The 18,551-nt window shown below is 38.4% G+C and overlaps 1 protein-coding gene across 4 annotated transcripts in view; it reads left to right on the top strand.

Annotated features, from left to right (window-relative positions):
• The window catches only part of LOC128686354 (putative protein-lysine deacylase ABHD14B), a 116,024-nt gene extending 97,473 nt beyond the window's left edge, over positions 1-18,551 (top strand). For all 4 annotated transcript variants that reach the window (XM_070085894.1, XM_070085895.1, XM_070085896.1 and 1 more), the window contains one exon: positions 16,707-18,551. In XM_070085894.1, coding sequence (XP_069941995.1) covers positions 16,707-16,907 — 201 coding nt within the window. In that variant the 3' untranslated portion in view covers positions 16,908-18,551. The remainder of the gene's footprint in view (positions 1-16,706) is intronic.

The following is an 18,551-nucleotide window of genomic DNA, read 5'->3' on the forward strand; positions in this document are numbered from 1 at the left end:
ATTCCTCCTTGCCCTATACACGAAATCACAGCTTCCCTATCTTCATCAACATTTAACAATTCCTCAAAATATTCCCTCCATCTTCCCAATACCTCTAACTCTCCATTTAATAACTCTCCTCTCCTATTTTTAACTGACAAATCCCTTTTTTTTTTTGTAGGCTTCCTTAACTTGTTAATCTCACTCCAAAACTTTTTCTTATTTTCAACAAAATTTGTTCATAACATCTCACCCACTCTCTCATTTGCTCTCTTTTTAGATTGCCTCACCACTCTCTTAACCTCTCTCTTTTTCCCCATATACTCTTCCCTCCTTGCATCACTTCTACTTTGTAAAAACTTCTCATATGCTAACTTTTTCTCCCTTACTACTCTCTTTACATCATCATTCCACCAGTCGCTCCTCTTCCCTCCCGCACCCACTTTCCTGTAACCACAAACTTCTGCTGAACACTCTAACACTACATTTTTAAACCTACCCCATACCTCTTCGACCCCATTGCCTATGCTCTCATTAGCCCATCTATCCTCCAATAGCTGTATATATCTTACCCTTACTGCCTCCTTTTTTAGTTTATAAGCCTTCACCTCTCTCTTGCCTGATGCTTCTATTCTCCTTGTATCCCATCTTCCTTTTACTCTCAGTGTAGCTACAACTAAAAAGTGATCTGATATATCTGTGGCCCCTCTATAAACATGTATATCCTGAAGTCTACTCGACAGTCTTTTTTCCACCAATACATAATCCAACAAATTACTGTCATTTCGCCCTACATCATATCTTGTATACTTATTTATCCTCTTCTTCTTAAAATATGTATTACCTATAACTAAACCCCTTTCTATACAAAGTTCAATCAAAGGGCTCCCATTATCATTTACACCTGGCACCCCAAACTTACCTACCACGCCCTTTCTAAAAGTTTCTCCTACTTTAGCATTCAGGTCCCCTACCACAATTACTCTCTCACTTGGTTCAAAGTTCCTATACATTCACTTAACATCTCCCAAAATCTCTCTCTCTCCTCTACATTCCTTTCTTCTCCAGGTGCATACACGCTTATTATGACCCACTTTTCGCATCCAACCTTTACTTTAATCCACATAATTCTTGAATTTACACATTCATATTCTCTTTTCTCCTTCCATAACTGATCCTTCAACATTACTGCTACCCCTTCCTTAGCTCTAACTCTCTCAGATACTCCAGATTTAATCCCATTTATTTCCCCTCACTGAAACTCCCCTACCCCCTTCAGCTTTGTTTCGCTTAGGGCGAGGACATCCAACTTCTTTTCATTCATAACATCAGCAATCATCTGTTTCTTGTCATCTGCACTACATCCACGCACATTCAAGCATCCCAGTTTTATAAAGTTTTTCTTCTTCTCTTTTTTAGTAAATGTCTACAGGAGAAGGGGTTACTAGTCCATTGCTCCCGGCATTTTAGTCACCTCATACGACACGCATAGCTTACAGAGGAAAGATTCTTTTCCACTTCCCCATGGACAATAGAAGAAATAATGAAGAACAAGAGCTATTTAGAAAAGGAGAAAAACCTAGATGTATGTGTATATATATATGCATGTGCGTGTCTGTGAAGTGTGACCAAAGTGTAAGTAGGAGTAGCAAGATATCCCTGTTATCAAGCGTGTTTATGAGACAGAAAAAGAAATCAGCAATCCTACCATCATGCAAAACAATTACAGGTTTCATCCACCAACCTTTACAACTTCTCTTCAGAATCTCCCAAAAGCACAGTGTCATCATCAGCAAAGAGCAACTGTGATAACTCCCACTTTGTGAACTCCACACCTCTTGCCAAGACTCTCGCATTCATTTCTCTTACAATCCCATCTATAAATATATTGAACAACCATGGTGACATCACACATCCTTGTCTAAGGACTACTTTTACTGGGAAATAATCTCCCTCTCTCCTACATACTCTAACCAGAGCCTCATTATCCTCATAAAAACTCTTCACTGATTTCAGTAACCTACCTCCTATACCATACACCTGCAACATCTGCCACATTGCCCCCCTATCCACCCTGTCATATGCCTTTTCCAAATCCATAAATGCCACAAAAACCTCTTTGCCTTTATCTAAATACTGTTCACCTATATGTTTCACTGTAAACACTTGGTCTACACACCCCCTACCTTTCCTAAAGCTCTCTTTTTAAATTGCTTCACCACACTCTTAACCTCTCTTTTTCTCTCCATATACTCTTCCCTCCTTACATCACTTCTACTTTGTAAAAACCTCTTGTATGCTAACTTTTTCTCCCTTACTACTCTCTTTACATCATCATTCCACCAATTGCTCCTCTTCCCTCCCACACCCACTTTCCTGTAACCACAAACTTCTGCTGAACACTCTTAACACTACATTCTTAAACCTACCCCATACATCTTTGGCCCCATTGTCTATGCTCTCACTAGTCCATCTATCCTCCAATAGTTGCTTATATCTTACCCTAACTACCTCCTCTTTTAGTTTATACACCTTCACCTCTCTCTTACTTGCTGCTTCTATTTTCCTTGTATCCCATCTACCTTTTACTCTCACTGTAGCTACAACTAGAAAGTGATCTGATATATCTGTGGCCCCTCTATAAACATGTCCATCCTGAAGTCTACTCAACAGTCTTTTATCTGCCAATACCTAGTCCAACAAACTACTGTCATTATGTCCTGCATCATATCTTGTATACTTATTTATCCTCTTTTTCTTAAAATATGTATTACCTATAACTAAACCCCTTTCTATACAAAGTTCAGTCAAAGGGCTCCCATTATCATTTACACCTGGCACCCCAAACTTACCTACCACACCCTCTCTAAATGTTTCTCCTACTTTAGCACTTAGGTCCCCTACCACAATTACTCTCTCACTTGGTTCAAAGGTTCCTATACATTCACTTAACATCTCCCAAAATCTTTCTTCTCTACACTCCTCTCTTCTCCAGGTGCATACACACTTATTATGACCCACTTTTCACATCTGACCCTTATTTTAATCTACATAATCCTTGAATTTACACATTTATATTCTCTGTTTTCCTTCCATAACTGGTCCTTCAACATTATTGCTACCCTTTCCTTAGTTCTAACTCTCAGATACTCCTGACTTAATCCCATTTATTTCTCCCCACTGAAACTCGCCTACCCCCTTCAGCTTTGTTTTGCTTAGGGCCGGGACATCCAACTTCTTTTCATTCATAACATCAGCAATCATCTCTTTCTTATCATACGCACTACATCCACGCACATTCAAGCATCCCAGTTGTTGCTGTTATTAAACTATATGCACTATACAAATTGATTTTTGTTTTACACACTTGTGTAACATACTCAAGAACAAAAGTTTCTGCACTGTATTTCTATCTAGAATTTGAAGATTATTATAATCGAAACCTAGTGCTAAACCTACTGGGGAGAATTTGAGGAGCTAATCATATTTGTGATTGTTTATGTATGCCATGTGATCACCACTTCCCTCAAAAGTATGGACTAATGAATGTACCTCCTTGAATTACTATTAAACTTTTTTCCAAGTTAATTTATAAATTACACCATATTCCTTAGTATTTTTAAATTTTGAAATCAAATATCAATCTAACATTAAATTTTAATTAATATCATTCAGTATGTGCTAAATTTTTACCCAGATTTGTTTTATAATACAGCCTTTTCTTACTTAACGACGAAGTTAGGGGCCTAAGACCCCATCAGTAAATGAATTCGTCACTAATCAAGGAATCACTCCTTACTAACACTTCAAAAGTGTCACCACCCAAAATTAAAACATTCAATTTTATGTTTGCTGGGAAATTCCATTCAGTCTGTTTATTATTAACAGTAATACAACATAAATTAGGTCAATAACTTACTTCCGAGTATTCCAGGAAATGTGTGCATAGCTGATTAATTGGAAAATTTTTTTTTCGAGAAAATCGCACTTTTTTCAGTCTTTTCATAGGATAAGAATAGTTTCTCTTCAGGGGCGTAATGTTTTCTGTAATGGTCGTGGTCACTTTTTTATCCCTGCCTCTGCCTTCCACCCTTCCATACCTCTATATAATGTCAGTTTTCATTAATTTGGGCATCTTTATCATGCTTCTAATTTATTTATATTATACTTAATATTATTCTGGAATAAATATGATAGGTAGATAACCTTTATTGATTATAATAGTTTAATTATACAATATTTTATAGTGCTGAGAGGCACACCTTTCCACGCATCATGGGCCATCATGAGTTACTGAGACATTGCTCCTTCTCCCTCTGCTGTAGCTCTGCCCACTTTGTAATGATGCCAAATGACAAATTAAATAGTGTATTAGAAAAAAATAAAATAAAAATGAAACTTCAACTTGGTAACTTCATTTTATTTTGCATAACTCTTATATATTACAGAAAACAATAAAAAAGTAAAATACACATATGAGTTATGCTTACAGAAAAATAGCTTAAGAATCATAATAGCTTAAGTAGCATCTTTGTACCATGTTTCTACAAAGAATTATAGTCATTTTATAAAAATTATTTTTATGATGCGGTGAGTAATATACATCTGAAGATGTAGTGAATTTTCATAATTTTTTCCATTTTTTTTTTTATTTTTCTGTCTAATACATTAAATTCACTATCTAACATCATTACAAAGTGGGAGGAGCTAAATGAGAGAAGGAGAGGTGAGCAGTAGCATTCAGTATATGGTTAGTTGTCATAGCTGTGGCGCTAATAAAATGTTGTGTAATTATGCTAATATTAGTAATAAAGGTTATCTATCCATTACAGTGGTCCTTCGTTTTTTGTAATTAATCCGTTCCAGAGAGAGTGACTATTATTGAAATTGAAGATTTGCGAAACTATTTTCCTCATAAGAAATAATGTAAATGCAATTAATCCATTCCAGACACCCAAAAGTATTAAAACAAAATAATTTTTTTACATGAAATATAGATGTACATACACAGAAAACAATGAGACATGAATGAAGCATTAACAGCATAACACTTACCTTTATTGGTGATTCTTTTTACTGTATGGAAGACTGAAGGAGGGGAGAGGTTGGATTAATTACTGTTTGGAAGGAGAATCTCCTTCCATAAAGACTTCAGGTACCAAGTCCTTTTCCAGGGTTACTTCCTTCTTTGTTTTTTTAATGCCACTAGGACCAACTTGAGAGTCACTGCACACCTGTGGCACTAAGTACTTATCCAGAGAGCTCTGTTTCTGGCATCTCTTTAAAATTTCCCTAAAATGGGACAAGACTTTGTCATTGTACATGTTGCCAACACGGCTTGCAGCAGCTTTGTCAGGGTGATGTTTCTCCACAAGTCTTTCCATCCTACTCCACATTGCACAAATCTCCTTAATTTCTGAAGAAGGCACCTTTATCCATCTCCCTCCTCCTCTGAAGCAACATTCTGAGCTGCGGTCTGTTGCTGTTTCAGCTGAAGCTCTTGCAGCTCTTCAGTGGTTAGCTCTTCGTTGTGGTCCTCCACCAACTTTTCCACATCCTCGCCACTCACATCCAACCCCATGGAACTCCCCAATGCCACAATAGATTCCACAACTGGCAAAGGGTCCTCAGGGTCAGCCCCAAACCCTTCAAAAGCCCTCTTCTGGACACAATCTGGCCACAGATTTCTCCAAGCCTTACCTATAAGGCTTATGCAATGGAGGATACTAAAGTGATCTTTCCAAAACTCTCTTAGGGTCAGTTGAGTGTCTGAGGTCACATTAAAGCACCTTTCAAACATTGCCTTGGTGTAGAGTTTTTTACAGTTTGAAATGATCTGGTCCATGGGCTGGAGGAGAGGAGTGGTATTAGGGGGCAAGAACTTCACTGTGATGAAACCAAACTCCTCCACAATTAGGTCATCCAAGTTTGGAGGATGAGCATTGTCCCTTAGCAGGAGGCACTTTAGTTCCAAGTTATTTTCCAGGAGGTATTTCTTCACACTGGTGCCAAACACTTGATTGAACCAATCAAGGAAAATGTTCCTCGTGACCCATGCCTTATTATTAGCTTTCCAAAACATGCCTAATTTACTCTTGACAACACTGTTTTTCTTGAACACACAGTGATTTTCAGTGATACACTAGTAAAGTCTTCACTTTGAAATCCCCACTAGCATTACTACAAAACATGAGAGTTAGCCTGTCTTTCATAGGCTTGTGTCCTGGCAGTGCCTTTTCCTCCTGAGTAATGTAGGTCCTCCTAGGCATTTTCTTCCAAAAGAGGCCTGTTTTGTCACAATTGAACACTTGTTGGGGTCTGTATGTACTCCTTGAATTCACTTATGAATTTTCCAGCTGCATTTTTGTTAGAACTGGCAGCCTCACCATGCCTTATCACACTGTATATGCCACTACATTTCTTAAATATCTCAAACCAGCCTTTGCTGACCTTAAAATCACAAATATCAGTACTCATTGCAGGCAATTTCTTTACGAGATCGTCATGCAACTGCCTTGCCTTTTCAAAAAATAATCAACTGCATAAGACTAGTATCTCCTGCTAATTGTTTCTCAGTGATCCACACCAACAATAACGTCTCAACATCTTCGAGTACTTGTGATCTCATTTTTGTGAGCATATTTACCCCCTTTGCATTAGTAGCTTCCTTGATTTCCTTTGTCTTGCTCATGATGGAAGCGATGGGTGTATGGGGTTTCTTAAACATCCTGGCAAGCTCTGCTGCATGTACGCCACTTTCATATTGTTCAGTGATGTTTTTCTTGAATTCTAGCGTATTTCTCACCTTCTTTAACAAAGTCATGACACTAGGAGCTTTATTTGGAGCCATGGTGGCTTATTTAGCAGTTGCAAGCACTAAAATGAATAGAATATTTATTTATTTATTTATTATTAATTTGGACATGATACATAGAAGTTCAAAGAAATACAGTGGTTAAGTGTAACATGCCAAAAGCCCCTTGTATGCAGAGCATTATGGGCAGGCTTAAAATTGTATTTTATGTATCTTATGAACGTGTGAGGTGTGGTCACTCGCTGATAAACAGTGGCACACTGGCTGGGAATGGAGTGTGAGGCCGCTCGGGGCCATGCATGTGCGTCCAGGACGAACGACTATTTTCAAGTCAAATGATTCGCGAGTCAATGTTTTGACGAAAAAAAGTTAAGATTTTCGAAAATTATGACATCCAGTACTTGCGAAAAACGAGGGACCACTGTATTCCAAATTTATATAAAAACATGGTAAATACCCTAGAACTGTAATAAAGATGCTGAAATGAATAATATATGCCATATTATGTGTAGTAAATAAAGATATTATTATTATTATTATTATGTTATTATTATTCTCAGTTGTTTGTTGGGTTATCTTATTCAAACTTGGGCAATGTATGATGGAAAGATACTTCTTCACCTACACCAAAAATGAAAGAAATCAGACCATAAATAGCGTAGTTCACTTCTCAGTCATTAGCGGCTGCTTAGCGGTATATTTTTGTATGGTTGTTATGGTTATATTCTCATTTTTTCGGTCTCATTTGAGAGAATGAAAGATATATTACAGAAATAGATATGATTTTGATTGCTCTCATGACGAAAATTACCTTGAAATTGCGCTCATAGTAGCGAAAATGTTCTGTTCTTTAGCGAAGCTCAAGAGTAAACAAATGATGTCACCGTCCAATACCTGTCTGCCTGCCAGTCCAAATTCCAGTACGGAGTCAAGAATGGATTGACATTATTTATACAATTATTACAATAATGCAGTAGTCTGCATAACAGTAAATCTTTTATTTTTTTTTTTTTGTGAATAAAAATTCCAAATGGTAAGCAAGAGTAATATAAGAGGGGCCTGTAGCTGTGACTAATGAACAGAGAAAATGTTATTTTAGTGCCAGGAATGTCTACATTGTTTATTCTGGACCCTATTTTGAAATTGGCAGCTGTTGAAATTTGTGTGAAATCGGCCAAATTGCCAATTTCTGACCACTTTATTGCGTAGTTGAAATAAGTGAATGGGCGGTTTCTTGTACTCAGTTGACAGACTATAAGTAAATAAGTTTATTCAGGTATACACAAATACAGTTACATAGACTATCATACATAGCAGTGTATGTATAGAGAACCAAGGATAACCCAGAAAAGTCAGACAAAGTGACTTATTTCCAGTACCTGGCTTGGACTTGCCATATATGATTTTTGGTAAATATTTTTTTTCTCGGTTGTTTATTGGGCTATCTCATTGAAACTTGGGCAATGTATGATGGAAAGATGCTTCTTAATGTACAACAAAAATAAAAAAGACGGACGATAAATAAGGGAGTTAACTTCTCAGCCATTAGCCGCCTCTTTGCAGTATATTTTCGTATGGTTTTTATGGTTGTATTCTCATTTTTTGGACTCATTTGATAGAATGGAAGATATATTACAGAAATAGACATGATTTTGATTGCTTTCATGACGAAAAGTACCTTGAAATTGAGCTCAAAGTAGCGGAAATGTTCGATTTTTGCCGATGTTCAATGAACTGTGTAAGTCAAGTTGGTTAATTTTATTAAGTGTATTCTAACCTAACCACTCTGTAATCTGGTAAACTCAGTAATCCGGCACACTACAGGTCCCAATGATGCCGGATTTGTGATGGAGGACCTGTATATATATACATACACACCTCTCTGGGTTTTCTTCTATTTTCTTACTAGTTCTTGTTCTTGTTTATTTCCTGTTATCTCCATGGGGAAGTGGAACAGAGTTCTTCCTCCGTAAGCCATGCGTGTTGTAAGAGGCGACTAAAATGCCGGGATCAAGGGGCTAGTAACCCCTTCTGTATAAATTACTAAATTTAAAAAGAGAAACTTTCGTTTTTCTTTTTGGGCCACCCTGCCTTGGTGGGATACGGCCGGTGCGTTGAAAGAAATATATTTTATTTATTTATTATCACACCGGCCGATTCCCACCAAGGCAGGGTGGCCCGAAAAAGAAAAACTTTCACCATCATTCACTCCATCACTGTCTTGCCAGAAGGGTGCTTTACACTACAGTTTTTAAACTGCAACATTAACACTCCTCCTTCAGAGTGCAGGCACTGTACTTCCCATCTCCAGGACTCAAGTCCGGCCTGCCGGTTTCCCTGAATCCCTTCATAAATGTTACTTTGCTCACACTCCAACAGCACGTCAAGTATTAAAAACCATTTGTCTCCATTCACTCCTATCAAACACGCTCACGCATGCCTGCTGGAAGTCCAAGCCCCTCGCACACAAAACCTCCTTTACCCCCTCCCTCCAACCCTTCCTAGGCCGACCCCTACCCCGCCTTCCTTCCACTACAGACTGATACACTCTTGAAGTCATTCTGTTTCGCTCCATTCTCTCTACATGTCCGAACCACCTCAACAACCCTTCCTCAGCCCTCTGGACAACAGTTTTGGTAATCCCGCACCTCCTCCTAACTTCCAAACTACGAATTCTCTGCATTATATTCACACCACACATTGCCCTCAGACATGACATCTCCACTGCCTCCAGCCTTCTCCTCGCTGCAACATTCATCACCCACGCTTCACACCCATATAAGAGCGTTGGTAAAACTATACTCTCATACATTCCCCTCTTTGCCTCCAAGGACAAAGTTCTTTGTCTCCACAGACTCCTAAGTGCACCACTCACTCTTTTTCCCTCATCAATTCTATGATTCACCTCATCTTTCATAGACCCATCCGCTGACACGTCCACTCCCAAATATCTGAATACGTTCACCTCCTCCATACTCTCTCCCTCCAATCTGATATTCAATCTTTCATCACCTAATCTTTTTGTTATCCTCATAACCTTACTCTTTCCTGTATTCACCTTTAATTTTCTTCTTTTGCACACCCTACCAAATTCATCCACCAATCTCTGCAACTTCTCTTCAGAATCTCCCAAGAGCACAGTGTCATCAGCAAAGAGCAGCTGTGACAACTCCCACTTTGTGTGTGATTCTTTATCTTTTAACTCCACGCCTCTTGCCAAGACCCTCGCATTTACTTCTCTTACAACCCCATCTATAAATATATTAAACAACCACGGTGACATCACACATCCTTGTCTAAGGCCTACTTTTACTGGGAAAAAATTTCCCTCTTTCCTACATACTCTAACTTGAGCCTCACTATCCTCGTAAAAACTCTTCACTGCTTTCAGTAACCTACCTCCTACACCATACACTTGCAACATCTGCCACATTGCCCCCCTATCCACCCTGTCATACGCCTTTTCCAAATCCATAAATGCCACAAAGACCTCTTTAGCCTTATCTAAATACTGTTCACTTATATGTTTCACTGTAAACACCTGGTCCACACACCCCCTACCTTTCCTAAAGCCTCCTTGTTCATCTGCTATCCTATTCTCCGTCTTACTCTTAATTCTTTCAATTATAACTCTACCATACACTTTACCAGGTACACTCAACAGACTTATCCCCCTATAATTTTTGCACTCTCTTTTATCCCCTTTGCCTTTATACAAAGGAACTATGCATGCTCTCTGCCAATCCCTAGGTACCTTACCCTCTTCCATACATTTATTAAATAATTGCACCAACCACTCCAAAACTATATCCCCACCTGCTTTTAACATTTCTATCTTTATCCCATCAATCCCGGCTGCCTTACCCCCTTTCATTTTACCTACTGCCTCACGAACTTCCCCCACACTCACAACTGGCTCTTCCTCACTCCTACAAGATGTTATTCCTCCTTGCCCTATACACGAAATCACAGCTTCCCTATCTTCATCAACATTTAACAATTCCTCAAAATATTCCTTCCATCTTCCCAATACCTCTAACTCTCCATTTAATAACTCTCCTCTCCTATTTTTAACTGACAAATCCATTTGTTCTCTAGGCTTTCTTAACTTGTTAATCTCACTCCAAAACTTTTTCTTATTTTCAACAAAATTTGTTGATAACATCTCACCCACTCTCTCATTTGCTCTCTTTTTACATTGCTTCACCACTCTCTTAACTTCTCTCTTTTTCTCCATATACTCTTCCCTCCTTGCATCACTTCTACTTTGTAAAAACTTCTCATATGCTAACTTTTTCTCCCTTACTACTCTCTTTACATCATCATTCCACCAATCGCTCCTCTTCCCTCCTGCACCCACTTTCCTGTAACCACAAACTTCTGCTGAACACTCTAACACTACATTTTTAAACCTACCCCATACCTCTTCGACCCCATTGCCTATGCTCTCATTAGCCCATCTATCCTCCAATAGCTGTTTATATCTTACCCTAACTGCCTCCTCTTTTAGTTTATAAACCTTCACCTCTCTCTTCCCTGATGCTTCTATTCTCCTTGTATCCCATCTACCTTTTACTCTCAGTGTAGCTACAACTAGAAAGTGATCTGATATATCTGTGGCCCCTCTATAAACATGTACATCCTGAAGTCTACTCAACAGTCTTTTATCTACCAATACATAATCCAACAAACTACTGTCATTTCGCCCTACATCATATCGTGTATACTTATTTATCCTCTTTTTCTTAAAATATGTATTACCTATAACTAAACCCCTTTCTATACAAAGTTCAATCAAAGGGCTCCCATTATCATTTACACCTGGCACCCCAAACTTACCTACCACACCCTCTCTAAAAGTTTCTCCTACTTTAGCATTCAAGTCCCCTACCACAATTACTCTCTCACTTGGTTCAAAGGCTCCTATACATTCACTTAACATCTCCCAAAATCTCTCTCTCTCCTCTGCATTCCTCTCTTCTCCAGGTGCATACACGCTTATTATGACCCACTTCTCGCATCCAACCTTTACTTTAATCCACATAATTCTTGAATTTACACATTCATATTCTCTTTTCTCCTTCCATAACTGATCATTTAACATTACTGCTACCCCTTCCTTTGCTCTAACTCTCTCAGATACTCCAGATTTAATCCCATTTATTTCCCCCCACTGAAACTCTCCTACCCCCTTCAGCTTTGTTTCGCTTAGGGCCAGGACATCCAACTTCTTTTCATTCATAACATCAGCAATCATCTGTTTCTTGTCATCCGCACTACATCCACGCACATTTAAGCAACCCAGTTTTATAAAGTTTTTCTTCTTCTCTTTTTTAGTAATTGTATACAGGAGAAGGGGTTACTAGCCCATTGCTCCCGGCATTTTAGTCGCCTCATACGACACGCATGGCTTACGGAGGAAAGATTCTTTTCCACTTCCCCATGGACAATAGAAGAAATAAAAAAGAACAAGAGCTATTTAGAAAAAGGAGAAAAATAATAATAATAATAATAATAATAATTAATCGATCTGGAGCGCTTGAAATGTCATAAGTATTTTGTATAGGTTTGGTAGCTGACATTTAAAGCACTCCAGAGCGATTATTTATTATTATTATTACCATCAACATACCTTGTTCACAGATTTTAATAATTTTTTAAGCTACCACGATACACTGAGAATGTAAACACACATACGAACACACCAGCTAACCCTTTTACTGTGAACTTCTTTTGTACTTCTTCCATTTTCCTCTTCCAAGTGCTGCTGCACTTATAACTGTATCTTCTATTATGGGATAGACAATAAAGTACAAATTTATAGACGAAATATGTAGTCTTGGAGATTGCTCGATGCTGAGACACATCACTAACCCCTTTACAATGAACTTCTTTTGTACTTCTTCCATTTTCCTCTTCCAAGTGTTGCTGCACTTATAACTGTATCTTCTATTATGGGATAGACAATAAAGTACAAATTTATAGACGAAATATGTAGTCTTGGAGATTGCTCGATGCTGAGACACATCACTAACCCCTTTACAATGAACTTCTTTTGTACTTCTTTTATTTTCCTCGTTTTTCCTCTTCCAAGAGGAAAAACAGAAAATTTGTACAAATATGTAGTCTTGGAGACTGAAAGCTAGTGTACTGAGTGGCTGTAGGAAGGAGATTAAGATGCTTGATGACACTGCCCATTCATGACCCAAGTTTTCATACAGTATACAATAACTCGTCAGAGAGACCATCGTAACTCCGAGTTGTCAGTAAACGAGTACATCAGTAAGTGAAGAGAGGCTGTACTTGTAATTTTATGCAAAACAACCACAGGGGAGTGGTTGTTTTGCATCTTGTATCACTTGTTTGCATAATGTAATTTTATATATTTAGTGTGTGCATTAATATCTATATGTTTAATATGTTTTTTATTTTTATATTGTTAGTACGTATTAGTTCTAGTTTAAATTTGCACAAAATGTTGTGCATAACTAAGAGCCATGAGGCAATTTGATCCCCCAAAACAACCTTTAGATATCCTTCAGGTAGCTAAATTATTGCAATTCTAGTGTATCTTCTTGGAAAATAAGGCTATAATTATCACACCATTAAAAAAAAAAAAGATTTTCATGCCAAGAGACTTTGTGCCAGCTTGTGCAACACTTATTCAATACATTTTTATTTGCAGTTTTTGTCAACCCATAACATATGGTACCACTGGTATCAATTGCTCTGCTGTTTAGTATAATTTTATACCCAAACACAAACATTTTTTTACTTATAACAATTGTGATATCTCTAGCAGATCCAAGGCATGCTCAATCAAAATAACACAACTGTTTCTAATACTGTTACTGAACAACTAGTGTTCTCTTTCCATAAAGTATCGTTGTCTCACCTTGTTGACATTGTTATTAAACAGCCTCCCTTTTAAAGCACTATGCATACAGTTCCAAGGAAATGGGAGGCAATTGGATTCTATCAAAGGAAAGAGAGGGTGCCTTAAATTCTTTGGATCGAGCTCTTCACCAGCATCAAGGCACTTCCCTTGAAGGGACGATTCTTTTGCAGTGGTTATATTCTACAGTAAATAATTTGTAGATAATTCTTGAAAACCGTTGGTTTTACTCCTGATTGAAATATTAAAAATTTAAATTTATTATTATTTTTTTTATTATCACACTGGCCGATTCCCACCAAGGCAGGGTGGCCCGAAAAAGAAAAACTTTCACCATCATTCACTCCATCACTGTCTTGCCAGAAGGGTGCTTTACACTACAGTTTTTAAACTGCAACATTAACACCCCTCCTTCAGAGTGCAGGCACTGTACTTCCCATCTCCAGGACTCAAGTCCGGCCTGCCGGTTTCCCTGAACCCCTTCATAAATGTTACTTTGCTCACACTCCAACAGCACGTCAAGTATTAAAAACCATTTGTCTCCATTCACTCCTATCAAACACGCTCATGCATACCTGCTGGAAGTCCAAGCCCCTCGCACACAAAACCTCCTTTACCCCCTCTCTCCAACCTTTCCTAGGCCGACCCCTACCCCGCCTTCCTTCCACTACAGACTGATACACTCTTGAAGTCATTCTGTTTCGCTCCATTCTCTCTACATGTCCGAACCACCTCAACAACCCTTCCTCAGCCCTCTGGACAACAGTTTTGGTAATCCCGCACCTCCTCCTAACTTCCAAACTACGAATTCTCTGCATTATATTCACACCACACATTGCCCTCAGACATGACATCTCCACTGCCTCCAGCCTTCTCCTCGCTGCAACATTCATCACCCATGCTTCACACCCATATAAGAGCGTTGGTAAAACTATACTCTCATACATTCCCCTCTTTGCCTCCAAGGACAAAGTTCTTTGTCTCCACAGACTCCTAAGTGCACCACTCACTCTTTTTCCCTCATCAATTCTATGATTCACCTCATCTTTCATAGACCCATCCGCTGACACGTCCACTCCCAAATATCTGAATACATTCACCTCCTCCATACTCTCTCCCTCCAATCTGATATTCAATCTTTCATCACCTAATCTTTTTGTTATCCTCATAACTTTACTCTTTCCTGTATTCACCTTTAATTTTCTTCTTTTGCACACCCTACCAAATTCATCCACCAATCTCTGCAACTTCTCTTCAGAATCTCCCAAGAGCACAGTGTCATCAGCAAAGAGCAGCTGTGACAACTCCCACTTTGTGTGTGATTCTTTATCTTTTAACTCCACACCTCTTGTCAAGACCCTCGCATTTACTTCTCTTACAACCCCATCTATAAATATATTAAACAACCACGGTGACATCACACATCCTTGTCTAAGGCCTACTTTTACTGGGAAATAATTTCCCTCTTTCCTACATACTCTAACTTGAGCCTCACTATCCTCGTAAAAACTCTTCACTGCTTTCAGTAACCTACCTCCTACACCATACACTTGCAACATCTGCCACATTGCCCCCCTATCCACCCTGTCATACGCCTTTTCCAAATCCATAAATGCCACAAAGACCTCTTTAGCCTTATCTAAATACTGTTCACTTATATGTTTCACTGTAAACACCTGGTCCACACACCCCCTACCTTTCCTAAAGCCTCCTTGTTCATCTGCTATCCTATTCTCCGTCTTACTCTTAATTCTTTCAATAATAACTCTACCATACACTTTACCAGGTATACTCAGCAGACTTATCCCCCTATAATTTTTGCACTCTCTTACTATTTTATATTATTATATAATCATGGGGAAGCGCTAAACCCGTAGAATTATACAGTGTACTGTTTTATATATATTTTTTTTTCCAACAAGTTGGTCATCTCCCACCTAGGCAGGGTGACTCAAAAAGAAAGAAAATCCCCAAAAAGAAAATACTTCATCATCATTCAACACTTTCACCTCACTCATATATAATCATTGTTTTTACAGAGGTGCCCAGAACACTACAGTTTAGAAGCATATACGTATAAAGATATACAACATAGCCCTCCAAACTGCCAGTATCCCAACCCCTCCTTTAAAGTGCAGGCATTGTACTTCCCATTTCCAGTACTCAAGTCTGGCTATATAAAAATAACTGGTTTCCCTGAATCCCTTCACTAAATATTACCCTGCTCACACTCCAACAGCTCGTCAGGTCCCAAATACCATTCGTTTCCATTCACTCCTATCTAACATGCTCATGCATGCTGGAAGTCCAAACCCCTCGCCCACAAAACCTCCTTTACCCCCTCCCTCCAACCTTTTCGAGGACGACCCCTACCCCTCCTTCCTTCCCTTACAGATTTATGCACTCTCCATGTCATTCTACTTTGATCCATTCTCTCTAAATGACCAAACCACCTCAACCCCTCTTCAGCCCACTGACTAATACTTTTATTAACTCCACACCTTCTAATTTCCACACACTGAATTCTCTGCATAATTACACCACACATTGCCCTTAGACAGAACATCTCCACCACCTCCTCACTGCAGCATTTACAACCCAAGCTTCACACCCACATAAGAGTGTTGGTATCACTATACTTTCATACATTCCCTTCTTTGCTTCCATAGATAATGTTTTTTGTCTCCACATATATCTCAGTGTGCCACTCACCTTTTTTTCCTTCATCAGATCTATGGTTAACCTCATCCTTCATGAATCCATCCACTGACATATCAACTCCCAAATATCTGAAGGCATTCATTTCTTCCATACTCCTCCTCTTCAATTTGATATCCAATTTTTCTTTATCTAAATCATTTGATACCCTCATCACCATACTCTTGTCTATGTTCACTTTCAACTTTCTGCCTTTACGCACCTTTATACAGTACGTACATAATATTTATGAAAAGCAATAAGTGTGAGTCATTTAGTGCTCTTTATAACTTGATTTTTAATCTTGTAATTTTTTTTCAGGTTCCTACACTCATTATCTCTGGAGAGAAGGACCAAGGACTTGGGCATACATCTCGTGATGACTTGTTGAACATTCCCTCGTCTCAGCATGTAGAAATACCTGGAGCAAAACACCCAGCTTACCTTGATGATCCCATTTTATTCCACACACTCTTGTACAACTTTATCAACCAAGTTCATGCCCACAGAGCAATAGCATAATGTATTATCCAGGGAATGTTATGAATATTTGACAATGATTACCATCTTTAGTGTAAATAACAGTTGCTACAAAATATTTTAGCAATTTAATGGTTATTAATTTCAAATTTATTACAAAAATAGACCTAGGATAACTTAATTTTTGTTTTAATATTTTATTAATAGCCTAATGTGTAAATTTATTTGCACAATGGTACTATTCAAACAAAACTTTAACGGAAATATGTAGGCATCAAAGTAATGTACACATGAACATGCTTAACTTTTTTCCAACCATTAGACCATACTCTCTTGAGCTGGACAATTCAATATATACTTTAGAATGAACAGAATGCTCTCCAGTGACAGGTAATATTTTGTGAAGGGATTCAGGGAAACTGCTTAACAGGACTTGAGTTCTGACACCTCTGGCAAAACAATAATAGTGTGAAGGATGGCAAGTTTTTTCTTTCTTTTGGGTCACCCTGCCTCAGTGTGAGACGTCCAGCATGCTAAAAAAAAAAATAGTGGAAAGTGCCAAACCCATAGGGGTCATAGTGTGCCTGGGGAATGGGAGATAGTCAGGTACAATCCAAGACAGAGAATACATCCAATGAATTGGAGTATGAGCCCCTCCCTGAAACAAGCAGCTCTGTATGACCCTTGTGGGTTTAGCGCTTAGTTTTTATTATAATTATAATTGACGGAAACAAAACTATTAAAACATTACCCATGTATCATTAGCATGTGAAGTTAAAAGAAAATGAGTTTGTATTTTGTAGCCTGGCATTTCAAAATGGTTATATAACAGGAGCTTGTCAAACAGCCCTCACCTTCCTCTTGCTTTAATTATTTTTATAATCAGAGAAAGCACTAAACTGACAAGGGTCTCCTCTTGCTTTAAGTTCTTGATTCCTAAGTAACCAACATGCTCAAATATATGTATTGATGGTTCTGACAATCTATGCAAACACTTAAGAAGCCTTTCCACGTACTCCAACAGCTTATTTTGAATACCTCTAGCAACAGATCGGAGTATGTCTAGCTCTTCTAAAATTACTAAGTTTTATAGCATGCATATCAGTGCTGTATGACCCTAAGTTGGTTTAGTATGCATATGTCTGTAGTGGAGGGAAGAAGTGGTAGGGATTGTCCTAGGAAAGGATGGAGGGGGTAAAAGAGGTTTTGTGTGAAAGGGGCTTGGACATACAACAGGCATGTGTGAGCGTGTTAGATAGGAGTGAATAGAGATGAATGATTTTTGGGACCTGGCGAGCTTTTGGAGTGTGAATAGGGTAGTATTTTATGACGGGATTCGGAGAAGGAGGTTAGCCAGACTCGAGACCTGGAGGTACAGTGCGTGCACTTTAAAGGAGGGGTTTGGGATATTGGCTGTTTGGGGTGACATCTAAACTTGTATCTGGGTGCCTCTGCAAAGAATGTTGAAAATAATTTTTTTCTGTTTTGGGTCACCTTGCCTCGGTGGGAGATGGACAACGTTGAAAAAAAAAAAAGAAAAATGTTTATTTATAAACAGTAGTCATCTGTAGTCTTGCCAGCATCAACTAACATTTCTGTTTACAGAATGTGTGTGTCCTCAAGACTTGCAAAAAAAAAAAAAAAAAAAAAAAAAAAAAAAAAAAAAAAAAAAAAAAAAAATAAAAA

Source organism: Cherax quadricarinatus, chromosome 17, assembly GCF_038502225.1.
Source record: "Cherax quadricarinatus isolate ZL_2023a chromosome 17, ASM3850222v1, whole genome shotgun sequence".
Taxonomy (NCBI): Eukaryota; Metazoa; Arthropoda; class Malacostraca; order Decapoda; family Parastacidae; genus Cherax; species Cherax quadricarinatus.